The sequence below is a fragment of the Gopherus evgoodei genome, chromosome 5 (assembly GCF_007399415.2).
Source record: "Gopherus evgoodei ecotype Sinaloan lineage chromosome 5, rGopEvg1_v1.p, whole genome shotgun sequence".
Lineage (NCBI taxonomy): Eukaryota > Metazoa > Chordata > Testudines > Testudinidae > Gopherus > Gopherus evgoodei.
The window spans coordinates 29,349,033-29,367,819 of record NC_044326.1 but is presented as its reverse complement, the minus strand read 5'-3'; the positions used below and the strand labels follow the sequence as shown (position 1 = coordinate 29,367,819).

Below are 18,787 nucleotides of genomic sequence, written 5' to 3'. Positions count from 1 at the left end.
CACACACTTTCTGAAATCTCTTCTCTAGGGGCTCAAACCTTCTGTTCTCCAAAGGTGAATTTTTTGAGAAATGTTGAGCAACTGTTTGTCAGTTATTTAGAAGATGGGGAAAGAAGAACCTGTGTAGTTAAATTGTTGTGCACATGTGTGTTGAACACTAGATAACTGTCCATGTGAAGTTCACATTTGGTAGGACCGTAATCCTCAAGGAGGAAAAAACATTAAACTAATCATTTTGTGGAAAAACATTTCAAAAGTAATAAAGGTTCGGAAATCTGTGTTGTGCATGAACAGTATAAGCAGCTATACTACGTTAGGCCCATACTATTCTTTATTAACAATTCTAGTATAAGAAAAAATTATTAAAATATGGTTATGTAAACATATTCTGGGAAGTATATTTTTCTTCTTCTGATCACTAATCCAGAACCAGTGTTCAGAAAAGTTTACTGGTCCCAAGAACATTTGTACTGGTCTGCCAGACTGTTTCTCAGTCCTGGGTGAGTCATGAAACAGTTGCCTTATAGTGTGAGTGTTAACTACCTTAGTACATTCATTTTCAATGTTATTTAGTGTTAATCATACAAAACTTCAATAAAGTAGCAAAGCATAAAAGAAAGTTCATGTTTGTTTCAGTTCCTTTCTTTTCCCTGTTTGAGTCCTATTCAGATACTGACCACTCAGAAGTTGGATAGGTCAATCAGAGTCACCACAGCCCAATTAAGCTAAAGGCGACCTGCACAGGAAAATAGAAGGGGTATGCGATGTTTTACTTCTTTCTGATGTATGAGAAAACTTTCAGATTTTTCTCTGCTTGTCTTTTTACACTAAAAATTCAGGTCTTGTCTATCCTTTTTTTTTTTCATGTAAACTCTGGCTTTTTGGAGAACTAGTAACTATTAGCTCTGATTCTGCAAACACTGGAGTATATTAATAACTTTATCAGCATGAGTAGTCCCCTTGAACTCACTGGGGTTATAATGTGTGTATATGGAGTATTGAAGGAGGATTGAAGGAAATGATTTTTATAATGTGTGTATATGGAGGAAAGAAGAAATGATTTTTTATTCGGATTTTTTAAATTTTGGTTATAAAAATGACGTCAACCTGTCATCTCATCAGTTAAAAAATATAACTGTTTAGTTTCAGTTACTATACCTGCCCTTGAGTCCCTCTGCCAATATTTGTTTTACAATTATATTTTCCAATTAAAAAAAAATGTTTATCATCTCTGTTGCTGTGTGAAAGACCCAAACAAACAAGGGAAACTAGCTATAACACTGAAATCACTGAGGCAGATTCCTGCAGTCTGTGTGATTGCAGGACTGGGGCCTGACAATTATGGAGACATGGTGAAACTGTATAAAATGTGCTACTCAGTGCACAAAATAAAATAAACATACATTTTCTCTAATCTTCCAGATACAATAATTTTAGGTGTTACTTCTAATAGGAAGTAAAACAAAACATCAGACAAAACTGTTATTTTTAAGTTTACTGTGTCCCTTTAGCGTCTGTTTAGTTGGGTTCCTGATTCTCATTTAGAGATAAAAGCTTTTTTGTCAAAGACTGAATACTTTAAATTAAGGGTTGAGATATGCCCCAGTCCACATCCCTGAGTCCTTGACAGGAATCCATCCAATAAAACAGGAAAGACTAGATGATATTCCAGATATTATTTTAAACTCTACAGGTTACCTCCCCCATCTTAAGGCCTTGTCTAATGTTGTTGTTGTTTGTTAGCCACCAAGTGGCTACATGAATGTAACTGCATCAGCGCAAGCCCCTAACATACATGGTGCAATGGTGTAAGCACTGACTTGTTCTGATGCTGCTTACATCAGTACACTAAATTGACAATAAAGGTTGGTACTAGTACAGCAACATCAATGTGGCTACATAAGTGGCTAATAATCCCAATGTTGACAAAGTCCAATATTTTTGCCAGTTAGCTAATTGGGCAGCTGTAACTCCTCTCGAAGAGGCAAACAAGAAGTGTTTATGTTGATACCATAACAGAAAGAATCATCATCCAGATACAAATAGTGATATAAACAAATGTTACATAACATTAACTGACAAGCAAACAGCTGGGGGGTGGGGAATTAATTTGATGGTGCCTATACTTAAAAATCAGATAATTTTGATTACTGATTTTTTTCTAACCAAAATTTGTTATTCAGATATGATTTCACCAGCCACTATTCTCACAAGCCCAGTGTTAGAGTAATGCATAACTCCATTTGAAATATGGCATTATACATTTCAAATGGCATACAGCATTAGGTCTATTTCTAACAGTTTTCAGGATAGTGGCTGCAGAAATCAGGCTGGAATTGAAGTTGAGAGAAAGAAGCAAGAATGTAATTGTAATAATGAGATGTTAAGGTGTAGTATGTTGTAAATTGCAAAGTTGAAAAGACTGACATATCATTACTTCATATGGCATTATAAGGATAAACACATGGAAGATTATGAATCACTTTTGTGATCTATTGATGAAGAGCACTACATAAGACCTCAGTATTATAGAATCATAGCCTTTAAGGTCAGAAGGGATCATTATGATCATCTAGTCTGACCTCCTGCACAATGCAGGCCACAGAATCTCACCCACCCGCTCCTGTATCAAACCTGTGTCTGAGCCATTGAAGTCCTCTAATCATGGTTTAAAGACTTCAAGGTGCAGAGAATCTTCCAGCAAGTGACCCATGCCCCATGCTGCAGAGGAAGACGAAACCCCCCCAGGGCTTCTGCCAATTTGCCCTGGAGGAAAATTCCTTCCCAACCCCAAATATGGCGATCAGCTAAACCCTAAGCATGTGGGCAAGACTCACCAGCCAGACACCCAGGAAAGAATTCTCTGTAGTAACTCAGATCCCACCCCATATAACATCCCATCACAAGCCATTGGGCATATTTACCGCTAGCAGTCAAAGACAAATTAATTGCCAAAATTAGCCTATCCCATTATACCATCCCCTCCATAAACTTATCAAGCTTAGTCTTGAAGTCAGATATGTCTTTTGCCCCCACTATTCCCCGGGGAAGGCTGTTCCAGAACTTCCAGGAAACTCAGATTCCCAGTCTTCCTGTGGGGGTTAGCATTAGTTTATCTCTCTGGTGGTTTGCAGGGTACTGTACCATGAAGTGGTCATGTAGACTAGGCAAAAATACAGGCCAGGCCATGGACAATTGCCAGCTAGGCAGCATCCCATGTATTCTGGGCCAATACATCCTTGCCACTGAATCTTCATTATTGGTAATAACATACAAGAACCCAGATTAGCTCTCAGATCCTAGGCTGAGTCTGCAGGAGCGGCAGTAAGAAAAAAAACCTTATGTAAACTGAGCAAATTTTTACTGGAAATCATTGTGAGATGGAAAATGGGACCCTTAGATGCCATTTTAACCATCAGTTTTCAGAAAGGAATGCTTTAAAGAAGTGCACAAATGTGCTTCTTACAATGCACACAATGGGAATACCTCCTCTTTGAACTCCATATATGCAAGCTAGCCGCTTGCTATGCAAACTCACACAGAGGTCTAGAGACAGGAAACATCCTTTATTCTGTTTGTACAGTGCCAAAAATAGGCACTGCCATAGTCTATATAAAAAGATTCCAGGATTGTAACTGAAGCCTAGAATGTCTGTTGAGTCAGTGTGAAGCAATGGAAATACCTACACACAGGGCTGAGAGCTCTTTTTGTTTAGAGTATCACCATGAATATGTGAATATATGTAACTAAAATATGCTTCATGCAAAAGGTCTCTTGTAAGGTATCATTACAAAGTTTATAGTCTATTGAGTGTGATCATCCTATTTGTATAAACGTATCACTCTTGTGTCTGAAACTAGAAATATGAAATATAACTCTGAGGTCCTATTGTAGTTATGCAAAGTGTGGACCATTAAAGGTGGTTTGGAATCTTAATGGCTCCCATTAACCAGGATAATTGACTGTAGATGGCTCTGTTTTACTTTTAAGTCTTTCTGTATATGTGTGTGCTGGCAAGTGGGTAATGAAGTCTTAGGCCTTTGCTACACTGAGGCTTTACAGCGCTGCAACTTTCTCGCTCAGGAGTGTGAAAAAAACACCCCCCTGAGCGCTGCAAGATACAGCGCTGTAAAGCGCCAGTGTAAACAGTGCCGCAGCACTGGGAGCATGGTTCCCAGCGCTGCAAGCTAATCCCCATGAGGAGGTGGAGTACATGCAGCGCTAGGAGAGCGCTCTCCCAGCGCTGGCGCTGCGACCACACTCACACTTCAAAGCGCTGCCGCAGCAGCGGTCCCGTGGCAGCGCTTTGAAGTTTCAAGTGTAGCCAAGCCCTTACAATGGCATGTGATCATGTCATCTGAACTGGAATCTATCTTTAACCTGGTGCATTTCCATTGAGAAGGAGGAGTGGACAAAGGATTTCCACCTTATGCAAAAGATATATAAGTGGGTGGAACAGAACAAATGAGGCAGCCATCATGAGAAATCCCCTAGCTACCACCTGAGCTAGAACAAGGGCTGTATCAGGGGAAAGGATTGTGTCCAGATTAGGAAGCCGTCCAGTCTGTGAAAGAAACTTATTGAGGGTGAGATTGTATCTGTATTCAGTTTTATTACTGTACTAGGCTTAGACTTGCATGTTTTATTTTATTTTGCTTGGTAATTCACTTTGTTCTGTCTGTTACTACTTGGAACCACTTAAATCCTTTCTGTATTTAATAAAATCACTTTTTATTAATTAACTCAGAGTATGTATTAATACCGGGGGAGGGAGGGAACAGCTATGCATAACTATCAGCGTTATAGAGGGTGAACAATTTATGACTTTATCTTGTATAAACTTCATACAGGGTAAAATGGATTTATTTGGAGTTTGGACCCCATTGGGAGCTGAGCGTCTGAGTGTTAAAGACAGGAACACTTCTTAAGGTGCTTTCAGTTAAGTCTGCAGCTTTGGGGCACGTGGTTCAGACCTTGGGTCTGGGTTGGAGCAGACTGGCGTGTCTGGCTCAACGAGATAGGGTGCTGGAGTCCCAAGCTGGCAGGGAAAGCAGGGGCAGAAGTAGTCTTGACACATTGGTTGGCAGTTCCCAAGGGGGTTTCTGTGATCCAACCCGCCACATCATCATCAAAGATTGTCCAGTCAGACCTTAGTGAGCAATGCACATAGCTGCGGATATAAGGGTGGGGGGGCCTCTGTGTGTGAGCTAAGGACCTTTGGCACCTCTCCCTTTTCTAGAACAGAGCCAGCCATGTCATTACCCCCACATCTGAGAACCTACTCTGCAAGTGTATAGTGGGGGAGGGGCACTGGCAGGCCTCCCCTTGGCCTCTGACCAGAGCTGGTTGAGTACTTGTGGAGCCCCTTCCCTGCTGGCATGACAGAGGGAGTGGCTGGGCTAAACCCGAGACAGAGAGAGACATCGGGACCTGGCACACAGGGTCACCATGCGATTCGAATTTGGCCCTGTTTAATGGTTTCCCCCAGGCGGAGTCCTTAACCCCTCCTGTGTGCAGGTCGCCGTAAGGGCCGGCCCAGGCTCTCAGCCGCCGTTGTAGGGAAGCAGTGCCTCACAAGCACGTTAGTCCTTGATGGCTGGAGCCAGAACCACAGGGCCTGAGCTCAGGCCCCGGAGGGGCTTCTTCCTTCGTGGGGGAGGAGGCTGCCTGCCTCCCTGGGACCGCTTCAGAGCAGGGGGCCACGCATCTGAATCACTGAGACAAAGGGGAGAAGTGACCTTACAGCCCCCACTCCTCAGCCTGGGCAGCAGCACAGAAAGGGGGGTGAGTGGGGAGGGTGGCGCTGCTCGATCTCCCCCGGAGCAGCTCCAGCCCTGCTCTCCTTTGGACTCCGCCAACGGCAGCAGCCTGGGGGCACACTTCCTTTCACCGCTTCCTGGGGGCCTCTGCACGGCCTAGGCAAAGGACCCGCTGCTCCCTCCCTTCGCCCAGCGCTTAGCTGGAAGGGAGTAGATGCCGCCACGCCCCTGAGCGGTGGGGAGGCGAAAAACTCCCATGCACCGCCCCCCGCGGATCCACCTCCAGAACAGAGGGCAAAGAATCAGCGCGCTCTGCTGGGGCAGCAAAGCAGAGGGCGGGAAATCCCTAAACCCCGCCCCCCGGGGAAGGGAGAAGGAGGAGCTAGTTGTGGCGCTCCCCGCCCTATGTGACCTTTCACCCCACGGTCCTTAGTTACCACGCAGGGCGTCACTAAGGGATTAAACCATTGAAGCTCTCAGAATTCCGGGCCAGGCCACTATCGCGCGGGGAGGGGGAGAGAGGCTGTGAGGGTGCAGGGACGCGGAGGGCCCAGCGAGTTGATTCCGTCGCCGGGGAGCGGTCGCTGGGTCCGCAGCCCCGTCTCTCTCGCCCTCCTCCGGTTAGGCCTCGCGGTGGTCTTGCCCAGACTCGGCCTTAGCGACAGCGGCCACATCAAGGGAAGATGGCGGCTCCGGCCTCTGTGCCGGTCAAGGCGTCGTGAGAGCGGCACTCGCTCCCCGCCCCGCCCGGCGCAGGGACCATGTCGGACTCGGAGGAGGAGAGTCCGGACCGGCAGCTCAAGCTAGTGGTGTTGGGGGACGGCACCTCCGGCAAGGTCAGTGCCGGGACCCGTCTGCCCCCGCTCCTCGCTGCCGGGGCTGCACCCCAACCCTCCCCGGGATGTTCTCTGACCCCTCCCGCCGCGGAATGTCCCCGCACCGGGCCCGCCTACTTCGCCCCCCAGCTGGCCCCAGTCTGTGCTAGGGCCCCCAGCTCCGGCTAGCGGCGCGTGCAGCTCAAACAGCCGAGGCCCTGCCCCCGTCACTGGTGGCTGTCGCGCCTGTCGTTGTCGCCACATCTGGCCAGTGACTGACAGGTGATTCTCGGTGGCTGCCGGACCGGCAGTTGTCCCTAGCCACGTCCCTGGGAGACCAGCGACCTCGGACTCGAGGCCAACAGCGCGGTGGTGCTCGGGGATGGAACAACCGCACCATGAGCGGCCTCTCTGTCGGGTCTCCAGAGACCTCTCGGGGCAGCGAATGGCAGAGATGAGGGTTCCTCGCTGTCAGACAGCGCAGCCCCCCAAGACAGACAGTGGGAGGAGAGGCTGATGTGGCCAACCCTATCTGTCTTGTGGGGCGCAAGGTGCAGTGGCCCTAGGCTGCCTCTTAGACCCTCCTTCCCGCCGCCCGGACTGGCACCCAAACTCTGGCAAGGTCCCTGCCTCCTGCCGCCCTCTGGTGCAGCAAACTAGGAATTCTAAACTGGCTTAACATCAAGTATAAAAGTCCTTAATAAAGGTAAAAGCTAATAATACAATCACTGCAGGCCTTTGTGGTGTTTATTTTGACATTAAAGCCAATTTATCCTATGTTGTTCCCATATTTTCAGTGTTTTGCACACTTTGTGTTGGCAAGGCATAGTAACAGCATAGAAGTTGTATGGGGAAGCGGCAGATTTTGGCATCTGGACTGGCATTGGGAAGGGATTTGGGGTTCTGGTAAGGCAGAGGGAGGGAATGTGGGTTCAGGGACAAACATACTAACTGGATGTTGCTGCTGATATAATCAAAAGTGACCTATGTTGCTATTCAACTTGTGTTCTTAAGATTTTAAAAACTACTAGACTACTGACACGAACGAGGCAACTTTATATCTGTCAGAACTATTATTTCAGGGTATGGGAAGTCATCAGTGTGGTGTTTTAATTTTGGTTCACATTTTCAAGGTTTTCTTTCTGTGAAGGTTAGGAATGTAATTAACAAACACCATGGTTATAGAATTGTGAACTACATGAAGTCCATGACTAGCATAATGCTAAATAAGGCAAAGCAAGGGTCACTATGTACCAAAGAAGACAACAAAAAGTAATCATAGTGTATGTATTCAGGTTTCAAAAAGGAGTAGCCATGTTAGTCTGTATTAGTAAAAATAACGAGGAGTCCTTGTGGCACCTTAGAGACTAACAGATGTATTTGGGCATAAGCTTTCATGGGATATAACCCACTTCATCAGATGCATAGAGTGGAAAACACAGTAGGCAGGTATAAATATACAGTACATGTAAATATGGGAGTTGCCTTACCAAGTGTGGGGGGGGTCAGTGCTAATGATGCAAATTAAATTAGGGTGGGAGTGGCCCATTCCCAGCAGTTGACAAGAAGGTGTGAGTATCAACAGAGGGAAAATTATTTTTTGTAGTGACCCAACCACTCCCAGTCTTTTTTCAGGCCTAATTTTATGGTGTCAAGTTTGCTAATTAATTCCAGTTCTGCAGTTTCTCGTTGAAGTCTGACCCATGGGGAGGAGGCCGTTGAGGAATCCCACCTGGATTTCAACAATTTCCACCCCACCATCAACCTCAGCCTGGACCAGTCCGCACAAGAGATTCACTTCTGGATGCTACAGTACAAATAAGCAATGTTCATATAAACACCACCCTATACCAGGAACCTATTGACCACTATGCTTACCTACATGTCTCCAGCTTTCATCCAGACCACATTACATGATCCATTGTTTACAGCCAAGCTCTCAAATATAACCACATTTGTTTCAATACCTAGAGAGAGACAAACACCTACAGGATGTCTATCAAGCATTCTTAGAACTACAGTACCCACCTGGTGAAGTGAAGAAACTGATTGACAGAGCCAGAAGGGTACCCAGACTACAGGACAGGCCCAACAAAGAAAGTAAAAGAACGCCACTAGCCATCACCTTCAGCCCCCAACTAAAATGTCTCCAGCACATCATCAAGGATCTACAGTCTATCCTGAAGGACGATCCCTCACTCTCACAGACCTTGGGAGACAGGCGAGTCCTCGCTTATAGACAGCCTCCCAACTTGAAGCAAATACCAGCAACTACACACCACAGAACAGAAACACTAACTCAGGAACCACCCCCTGCAACAAACTCCGTTGCCAGCTCTGTCTGCATATCTATTCAAGGGACACCGTCATAGGACCCAGCCACATCAGCCACACCATCAAGGGCTCGTTCACCTACACATCTACCAATGTAATGTATGCCATCATGTGCCATCAATGCTCCTCTGCTATATACATTGGCCAAACTGGACAGTCTCAACTCAAAAGAATAAATGGACACAAATCAGACATCAAGAATTGTAACATTCAAAAACCAGTAGGAGAGCAGTTCAGTCTCCCTGGACACTCAATAACAACATTCTTCAACAAAAAAACTTCAGAAACAGACTTCAATGAAAAACTGCAGAACTGTAATTAATTTGCAAACTTGACACCATCAAATTAGGCCTGAATAAAGACTGGGAGTGGCTGGGTCACTACAAATTTTTTTTTCCCTCTGTTGATACTCCTTCTTGTCAGCTGCTGAGAATGGGCCACTCCCACCCTAACTGAATTGGCCTCGTTAGCACTGACCCCCCTACACTTGGTAAGGCAACTCTCATCTTTTCATGTGCTGTATATTTATGTATATTTATACCTGCCTACTGTATTTTCCACTCCATGCATCTGATGAAGTGGATTATATTCCATGAAAGCTTATGCCCAAATACATCTGTTAGTCTCTAAGGTGCCACAAGGACTCCTCAGTGTATGTATTATTACACATATTTTGAATGTGTTAATGAGACATACCTGATAATCTCCATCATGAATGTGAATCTCAAAAGTACAATTTCTCCTTTGTTACTGACTTTTTAGTAGGAAATTTAAAAATTCGGTCACAGAATAACTGGTTTACATATGATTCAGGTGAAAAACCAAGACTTCATATAGTTTTCAGGTGTTGGAAAATATGCTTTCCATTGATAAGTTGGAAAATTCTCTGTGCTGAAAAAGGCATGTGGCTAAATATAGACTTGACTCTTTTCTTTAAATTAAAGAGATCTAGCTCTAATGGTTGTAAAGAAAACCTTTTATGCCATGAAAGTGGTGTTATATTTTAATCAATGGATCAATGATTCCAAGTGGCAATCTAAGGAGTGTATTATAAATGCTCAAGATAGCTCTAGTCTTTTGCTCTTAGCTTTCCCAGTATACAAATCAAACTAAGAAGTCCTTTTCACTACTGCTGTTCAGCACCTTACGGCAAGACCTCTTACCATATCTGGAATTGCAAGCATTGGTGCATTTTGATGTTTTTTCCTGGTTGCATCCCTGAATCCTTAGTGCAGGTTACATTGATTGGGGGCTGCTTTGCTTTCCTCACACTCAGGGCTTTGGAGCGGAGCTGGAGCGCAGAGCAGTAGGTTTTTGCCCGGAGCTGGAGCGGAACAATTCAAAAATTTAATTGATCTAAATCCCTGCACTCCCTCCTAGCCTAGATAGTGCTATTAGAGAGGCTTCTTCCAGCCATATTGGTGCCTAGAAGGCCCAGTTGCACCTTTGGGCCTTGCAGGAAAATCTTGCAAAAGTAAAAGAGGTCTGACAACCTGAATGGGTGGGGTGGATACAGCCTTGGGGCCAGTTCAGGTGCATTTGGAGACCTCTTAAGACCAAACCATTTGAGTTCCCTCTCCTGTGTTGTCACTTGTTCCCCTTAGTTCTTAAAACAGTGTGTGTATAAGCATAAGTTTCTTTTCCCCCACCCAGCCTCCCTCTTGTGTATGTTTCTCATCCAGCCTCCTTTGTGCACATACTCAGCCCCCATTCACTGTACACATTCCTCTCTCTGCAGGAGTTATGATCTGTCTTCAGTCAATGGAGAGGAATAGGAATAGCGGCAGAAGATATATTCTCTCATTCCCTTCTGAGATCCAGAGCTTCATATTTTCCTTTTCTTCCTCCAGGCCAACAATGGCAACACTGGTCTCCTGCCTCTTGAGGAACAATGGTTCAGCCAGCTTACAAGAAGGCAGCAAACTTGCTTGTCTTCTGGTGTCATGCCTGGGAGAGAGGGGGAATGATTTAAACTCCATGGAACTGCTTGCAGTAGTTTAAAAACAAAACTGCTCAGACAGCTTCATGGCAGTTCCATTCCAGGACAGTGTTTCCATTTCTCTTCCTGAGTAGTGGCCCCATTCATGATGCAGGGAGCAGTGCTTCACTCCCATTCACTTTTTTAGAAAATTTCTTGACAGAGATGTGGGAAAAACTCATGGAAGTCATGGAAAGGTCACTAAGTGTCTTTTTTTGCTACATAAACATGCACAAGAGTAGAGTGGGGTGCTGAAAGATGAGACCTGGAGGGGAGGGTTGGAGAGTGAGCCCATCTAGCACTCAGTGCACAGCAGTGGCATTGAGACCTGTAAGATGGTGTCACAGTGCTACTCAGATTAGGCCCGTCAACCCCTCCATAGATGGAGATGGATGGATGGGCTAAACCTGACTGGTGACGTGGCAGAGTGGCAAGGGAAATGGGAATGATTCAGGTTAGCTGTGGAGTCTAAATCAGGTTGACCTGAGTGGAAGTGCTGCTCCTGGAGGAGAGGAGTAATGGTAACAGCATGATAGAAATGGAGGAGCGACTGATAGAAATACAGAGACACAGACCAGAAGAAAAATATACTAAAATGGAGAAAATAAAGAAAAGATTACAATTTTAAAAAAATGCTAAGAAAATATTAAAAAGGAAAAAAAATAGGAAAAACAGTGCACAACCTGAGGAAAAAAATGATGATTAAAGAAGGATTGGAATGAGTTAGACAAAAATAAGGAAGACAGATTAAACTAGGTGATCAAAAGAAATCTGAAACAGAAAAGGAGGATTGAGTTAAGCAAAAATAAACAGAAGTATAAAAGAAAAGACTTTCTTTTATAGGAAGGAAGAGGAGGGAAAGAGAGAAGGGAACAAACTTCAGGAACCAGAGTTTTTGCCAAGCCCCTCCCTTCCAGAAACTAAACCAAACTTTTTTTAAATTAGTGACATTAGTATAGATTGAAAAAATGGTGTCAGTCTCTGGATGTTGCTTCTACATTTTTCCACACACTCATTGGTTTGCATGTTGAGAAACTTGGCAGTAGTGAAACTAACAAAAACCACACTAGTTTTGCTCTGCTGCTGCTCGGGAAAGGACTGCTCTGTGGAACTAGGTTCTGGAGCTATTCATGGGCAAGGAGATCTTGGAAAAATAAAGGTCATGTGGGTGGGTAGAGCAGCAGAAATGTACCATCCCCTTACCTACTGGGAGGTTGGAGGAGGAATAGAATAGCTGGATCCCGCCCCCCCCCCCCCCAAAGTTAGGAGGCTTCAGAGCTGGAGATAAGGGGCAGTGTGCATTCCTTCTCTCCCTTCCAGTTGAGTGTGGGACTTGAATTTATCGGACATGTACTCTCGCGGTTGATACAAAAGATGGAACTTAACTGTGTCTTGCCCCCGGTAGGAATCCTAAAACCCTCTTCCCTTACAAAAGCTTTGAGATGACCTTCTCAAATGTGTATTGCTCCTGGATCTTCCCTCTCCCTTTTTTTTTAAAATTTTGGATTGATCTGTGGGTAATAAGATGCTATTTTCAAATTCTACAATTTCAATGATCAACATAATTTCAGACTTCATTATTGTTGATCTCTGAGGAAGTAAATCTTGGCTTGCTCATCACATAACTATTTTCAGCCATTAATGAACTGGAATTTCCTTCTCCGGCTAAAAAATATTTAGCATTTATAGCCTCGCGACCCACCTAATACTTTGTACTTCTGTAGCACCTTTCATTTGAAGATCTCAAAGTGCTTTATAAACGTTAATTAAATTTCACTTCACCACTATCATTTAGATTACTATCGTAGTCTCCATTTTGCAGATGGAGGAACTATTCAGAGATCCATTTTCAGGCTTGCAAACCTAGATAATAAAAATAAATAGGTTGTCTGTAAACATTTTATCAGCCACTTTTTCTTTTAAAGGACAGTTTTTCATTGTTGGGTTGCGGTGGAGTGGGAAGGCCAAAAAATCAAAATTATAAAATTATTTGCTTTGTAAACTAGCAATAAGCAAAATGTTAGATCAGTGTGTTTTTATAAACTAGACTCTCTTCTTTGAAAATTTATCCATATTTGAGTTACTCCATAACCAGTACAAAAATTAAAGCATTTTCTGCCCTACAGTTTCCTGTCATTTTGTGCATCTAAGATTCTTACAGTTTGATGCTGGTGCAGATTGTGGTCCAGTGTGGATTGTTACTATAAATAGAGAGTTGACATGATAAATTGGAAGGGGTAGGATGAGAGGGGATACAGATTAATTTTTAGGTGGTGATAGTGAATTTCTCAATGGGTTTAGTAAAGTGGAAATCTTTGATGGAAGACCTTATTGTTGGATCCAGAGGTAACATCCAAAGTCCCATTGGCACTTCTGAAAAATTTACCTCTTAGGGAGGCAAAGGCAAGTAGGGCAGCCTTTGTGAAGTTCCTACTCTTGCTCTACAAATACCCCCAAAATGGCTAGTAAGAAAGCATGACTGACACTGTCTGGATGTCATTGCATATATCATGACTTACCATCTAACATTTGACAGATGGCAACTTTTTTTTCAGACATAGTCTGATTTTTTTGTTTGTCTGTCTGTCTAAATGAATGTTTGCAGTGGTGGTGTAGCCTTGTTTGTCCCAGGATAGGAGAGAGACAAGGTAATATCTTTTATTAGACCAAGTTCTGTTGTGAAAGAGACAAGCTTTTGAGCTGGAGAGCTCATTTCAGGACAATTTATGGACAATTTCCAGCACAGCTGATAGAACTAGTTGGTGATTGATCTAAAATTATAAGCAAGCAGTCTTCTCTGCTTCACTGCTTACATTAAACTGTATCCTGGTTTGTAGGGAATTCCCCCCAAATCACTCATTCTTAAAACTGCTGCTTTGGCTTTTAAGCTCTTTGTGGTTCTTATACTTTTATGATTTCATTAGATTAATTGCTAATTCAGCACCCTAAGAACTTTAGCTGAAAGGGAAGGGACTGGGCTGCTAAATAAATATTATCAGGCATATGCATTAAGACCCAGATTCAGTCAGCCATCCGTATTCAGCAAAGCATTTATGCATATGCTTATATTTAGGCAAGCGCTTAAATACTTTGCTGAACTGGGGCCTAAATAGAGAAAGAGAGTCTATCAACACAATGGTTGGCAGTCATAGTAGAGAGGTCATGTAATGAGACCCGGTCTATGTTACAAAATTGTTCTGCAGATTCATGAAACTTTTTGGATGGGGAAAATCTTGTTTAAAACTGTCACAGAAAATGTTTTTTTGAGCTAGAATGGCTTTCATCAACCCTTGGAATGGAAAATAATTTACCTTGACCACACAGGCTACGACTGATGCCAAAATTGTTACCTAAAACTTTTCTCAAGAACCCTTCTAGAGAGCAGTTTTAGGATCGTAGGGAGCTTTTGCATTGTGGATGGACCTGAATGGGCATGGAGACAACTTTTCCATGTGTAGAGGACTTGAACTGCTGCTGTCAATGTTCTTGTGGATAAATACTTGTTCTGTGAATGAATAGAGAACTCCAGTCTTCAGGGCTGGCAATCTTACACCTTTCGTGAGCGCTAACGTTCATTAAAAAAAATTAAAAAAGGAGTTAGTCAATGATTTTCTGCAATAAATTCCTTTGCATTCAGGAGAGTGGAGGAAAGCTATTTAAGAGAACTTTGCCATGCTGTTGATTACTTGTTGCTCTTATTGGTTGGCTGTTAATTGAATGTGTTGTTTATTTTTATTAACACCCTTAGAAACCTTTTGGGAATATCAAGTGTCACAGAGTGATGAAGTTAGTATTTACTGTATCCTTAAAATGGGAGCGTTTGCTTATTTATCATGGATCTAAATTAGGATTTTATATTTTCCAAATCTGACCATATTATAGGGTTTATAGTTTGTTCTGCATCTCAGGTGCTAGTTATTATTCACTAATGAAAGGGGAAATTACGGGGAAAAGTGCCTATTTTGTAATTCAACATTCAGTTTACAGGAAAAGAGGCCTACCTATATGGTGCACTTCTGCACTTTGTTTATACTTGCCTACATCTGAGGTGGTGATAGATTTTTTTTTTAAAATGATCAAATGCTCAGTGTTAGATTACAAAAATAACGTGAATGAGTTAGCGGTACGCCAATCAACATTTTTACTCAATTTTATTTTGAACATGTACTTAAAAATAATTGTCAGATAGCTTTGTGGTGGCAGATGGATTCTCATCCTCTGTGATCCACAACCTTTTCACTGTCGAATGTGGTACAGATGGCATGAATATGCTTATTTAATTGTAGTTTGCTTGTTTTCATTTATTTTCTTAATTCTCTATGGGCCTGAGTCCACTAGAGTAAATTAAACGATTCTCCTTAATTTAATTGGGTTTTGGATCTGGTTTAATAATATCTTTTGAGTTCAAGACACCTATTAATCCCTGATAGTGATGGGAATATGAATGATACAATCAAGCAACTGTTAAGTCTTGTATTATTTCCTTCACAAATAACTTTCTGGATCAGTATTTCCCTATTCATGCTTGATTTTTAATTGTGGAGTCCTTTGGTGGTGGTAGTGTATAAATAACTTCTCATGAAAAGGGGTACAAGCTGTTGTAGAAAAAGAGCAAGCATTACAGTGCCCCCCCCCTCACATTAGTAGTGTAACATGTCTGTACAGTAACAGGACTATTTGTATTATTGTAATGTATTATATGTTAACTGGATATCCTCTACTACTCATTTTTAATAATGCTTGATGTCATTCAGTGTTTTATTTAAAGATTGGCTAGATTCCTGTTTGCTCACTTTGGATGTCAGTCTCTGGCAGTTTAGAGGCTTTGTGGAGCTGTTACCTGATATTTTTTTTTCCTTAACGATAGAGGCAGAAATATGGCTAATTTCTGCAGTTTGTAGATGTCATGTTAACAAGAGACTGATATATGCTTGGCAATTATTTGATATAGGATACATTCTTTTAGCAACATCACACTAATTTTTAAGGCATCGTTATTTTTTTCAACAGTTCTAGGAATTCGTATAACTAGTGTTTTCTGTTCTTTTGTATCCTTTTTACATTATATCATATATTTTTATTGTCTTTGATAAATGAATTACAACTGGTCATGAAGAAACAGAAAATACATACTTTGTTACTTTCTGCATATTAAAGTCATTAGAAACATGCCCTTTTTGAGGTTCCAAGTAAAAAGTGAGAGATCTCTGTTATTTCAAAAGGCAGCCCAATGTATCAGTGTACATTCATGATGACATAACTTTGTGAAATTTAACACTAGGAAAACAATTTCCAACATACTATTTGACACAATACATGCAAAACTTCATGTGTGTAGCCTCAATAGGCATATAAATGCAGGATCAGGCACTAGGTTAGTCCCCAGGTAGGCCCTTATCCTGCAGTTCTTGTGCGGGAAGTGGATCTCTGCAACCATACAAAGTTGCAGTGTGGATCTGCGTGAGAGCAGTCGTCCAGTGTTGAAGGTTTGTGATTAGTGATGTATACATGTTCCCATGTTGTAGAAATCAGGACTTTCTTTTTAATAATTGTAAGCCCTATGGGGTAAGGACCATATCACCTTATGTTTGTATGGAGCAGAGTGCACTATTGGCACTGAATTAAAAATGTAATACAATTCTGCATTTTTAATATCAGAATATTTTTTAAAATATAGAGGAAGCATGCTGAATGTTTTACTCTTTGTTTTTTGCCGACATAACTTGCTGTTATCATCTACTTCTATTATATTTTAAGCTGGCCAGAAAGCTTGTCTGCCATCAGAGAATATTGTTAGCTGGCATTGATTAAAAAATTGCTTACCTTTGTATTATAAGATTTAGGACTGGTTTAAATTGGGTTTGCAGGCTTTAAAATACCAAATAATTTGATATGGTTCTGTTTTTAGACATCTTTAGCCACACGTTTTGCCCAAGAAGCTTTTGGGAAACAGTACAAACAGACTGTAGGACTGGACTTCTTTTTGAAAAGAATAACATTACCAGGTAAGAGAATAAAGAGTCTTAGACTGAAAGTGGTGGCAATAGTAAAACTTGCAGAGACAAAGTCTTGAGAATGAAATACGTAACGTAAGCTAGTACTTTTCATGCAGATGTTTTTAAATAGAACAATTAATTTGGCTATGAGGGTAGTTTCTCTCAGATTTTTTTATTATGTAGACACCAAGTGAAAAAGGATTGTGTATTGGTTATTTATTTCTTTAAAGATAAAACATTATTTTCCTAGAACCATTATTAGCCACATTTTAAAAAAATATTACTTATTAAGATTAACCTCTTCAAGTGGATAGTAGTACAATACATAACATAAACAAAATATAATTATGTATTAACTGAAAATATCTTTGCATTTTGAAATAAATCTAATTTTTTAGCTAAAATACACTGAACTTGTATTTGGGTTGTGGGGGAGAAGTATAATGTACCTATGGAATCGCTGTGCTCTAATATGTGAATGCTGTTTTATGCAAGGCAGCATGAAATTGCTGGCATTTAATAGACCACTAAAATTTAAGGTCCCTCGGCACTCATAAAAATACAGTTTGAGCATTCAAGATGTTTCAGTTCACGACGGCAAAGAAACTATTTAGATGCCAGTTGCACACACTGCATGGAAAATGCAAAAAATAATAAAAAAGAATGGTTAGTGCTTAAAGTTTGTTTCTGAACAATTGAGGGTATAAAAAGAACCATTCATTCATTGTGGCTGTTCAATTTGTAAGCATGAAAGTATTCCATTAAAAGCAATTTACCATGGTGAGCTTAATAAATGAAAGCTGGAAAAAGCGCTTTTAAGTATTAAGTTGCAATCAGGTATGATAAAATTGATGCAAGTTCTATCTTTATTTTGGTAACCTACTAGTAGCAAACTAGAAATGAAATCTGCAATTTTACATGAAAACATGCAGTGTTCTTAATGTTATTTTGTTGAAACTATATTGCCAATTATTTCTAATTATTATGTTATTTTCCCCCCAAGTTGTATAGAATGCAGGAATACATAAAAGGATTATGTTCTTCAAGATTATTTTGAGTTATTCCATTGTACTCTTTTGTGTATGACTTGACACATGTTCCAACTCCGTGTGCTTATTTTTGTATAAAATGGATAGAGTATTTTTTTTATTGTCCTGCCTGCTCTTCTAGAAATACAAGTATGCAGAATACTTACAGCAGCACTTGTCAATGGAATGTGTACACAAATCCTGCAGCATGTATGCTCAGAACTTGTACTTTTGCAAGTTTTTTTTCCAGCTGTTAAACACACAGAAGATATTAGCACATTATTGGGTTTCTAAATATTCTTTTTGGGTGGAAAACTTCGAGAAGTGTCATACTTTTGTCCCCATTCATAATTGTTATGTTCCATAATTATATTTCATTATAAGAGTGTAGGTGTAAATCTCACCCAAACATATAGAATAGTGACTGCCTATGTATATTTTCTTATTTCTGTGTTTGTAAAATATAAATACTTCTTATATCAAGAAAGATGCATTTCCTCCTGGGTTCCTCACTGTGTCCCTTTGTCTCTAGAGGGATAAATTTGTATGGAAAAGTCAGATTTTTGGGGGGAAAAGTTTTAAAGTTCAAAAAGTAACTATGGAATGGACTTCCTCAGTAAATATATTCTTTTAATTTGTTGATTACAAATATTAGTTTTGCTTATTCAAAGTTACTAATATTTCTCTAAATGTGAATTCATATAACTATACAAAAGTATGCAAATATCAGTAGAAAAACATGCGCTAGTTTGCATTCTTTAGTAGGACAGGTGGTAGATAACTGACTTTGGAATAGCACTAACTTATGTTTTGATTTTAAATGTAAACAGATTTTTCAAAATTGAAATGATAGTTTAAAAACCAAACAGAAATATGT

The 18,787-nt window shown here is 41.2% G+C and overlaps 1 protein-coding gene across 3 annotated transcripts in view; it reads left to right on the top strand.

Moving 5' to 3' along the window:
* The first annotated feature begins 6,192 nt into the window (after positions 1–6,192).
* The window catches only part of RAB28 (RAB28, member RAS oncogene family), a 97,134-nt gene continuing 84,539 nt past the window's right edge, over positions 6,193–18,787 (top strand). The window contains exons 1-2 of one of the 3 annotated variants that reach the window (XM_030564080.1): positions 6,193–6,595; positions 16,795–16,891. In XM_030564080.1, the coding sequence (XP_030419940.1) occupies positions 6,521–6,595; positions 16,795–16,891 (172 nt within the window). In that variant the 5' untranslated portion in view covers positions 6,193–6,520. The remainder of the gene's footprint in view (positions 6,596–16,794; positions 16,892–18,787) is intronic. The other 2 variants (XM_030564083.1, XM_030564081.1) reach the window with 2 other exon arrangements.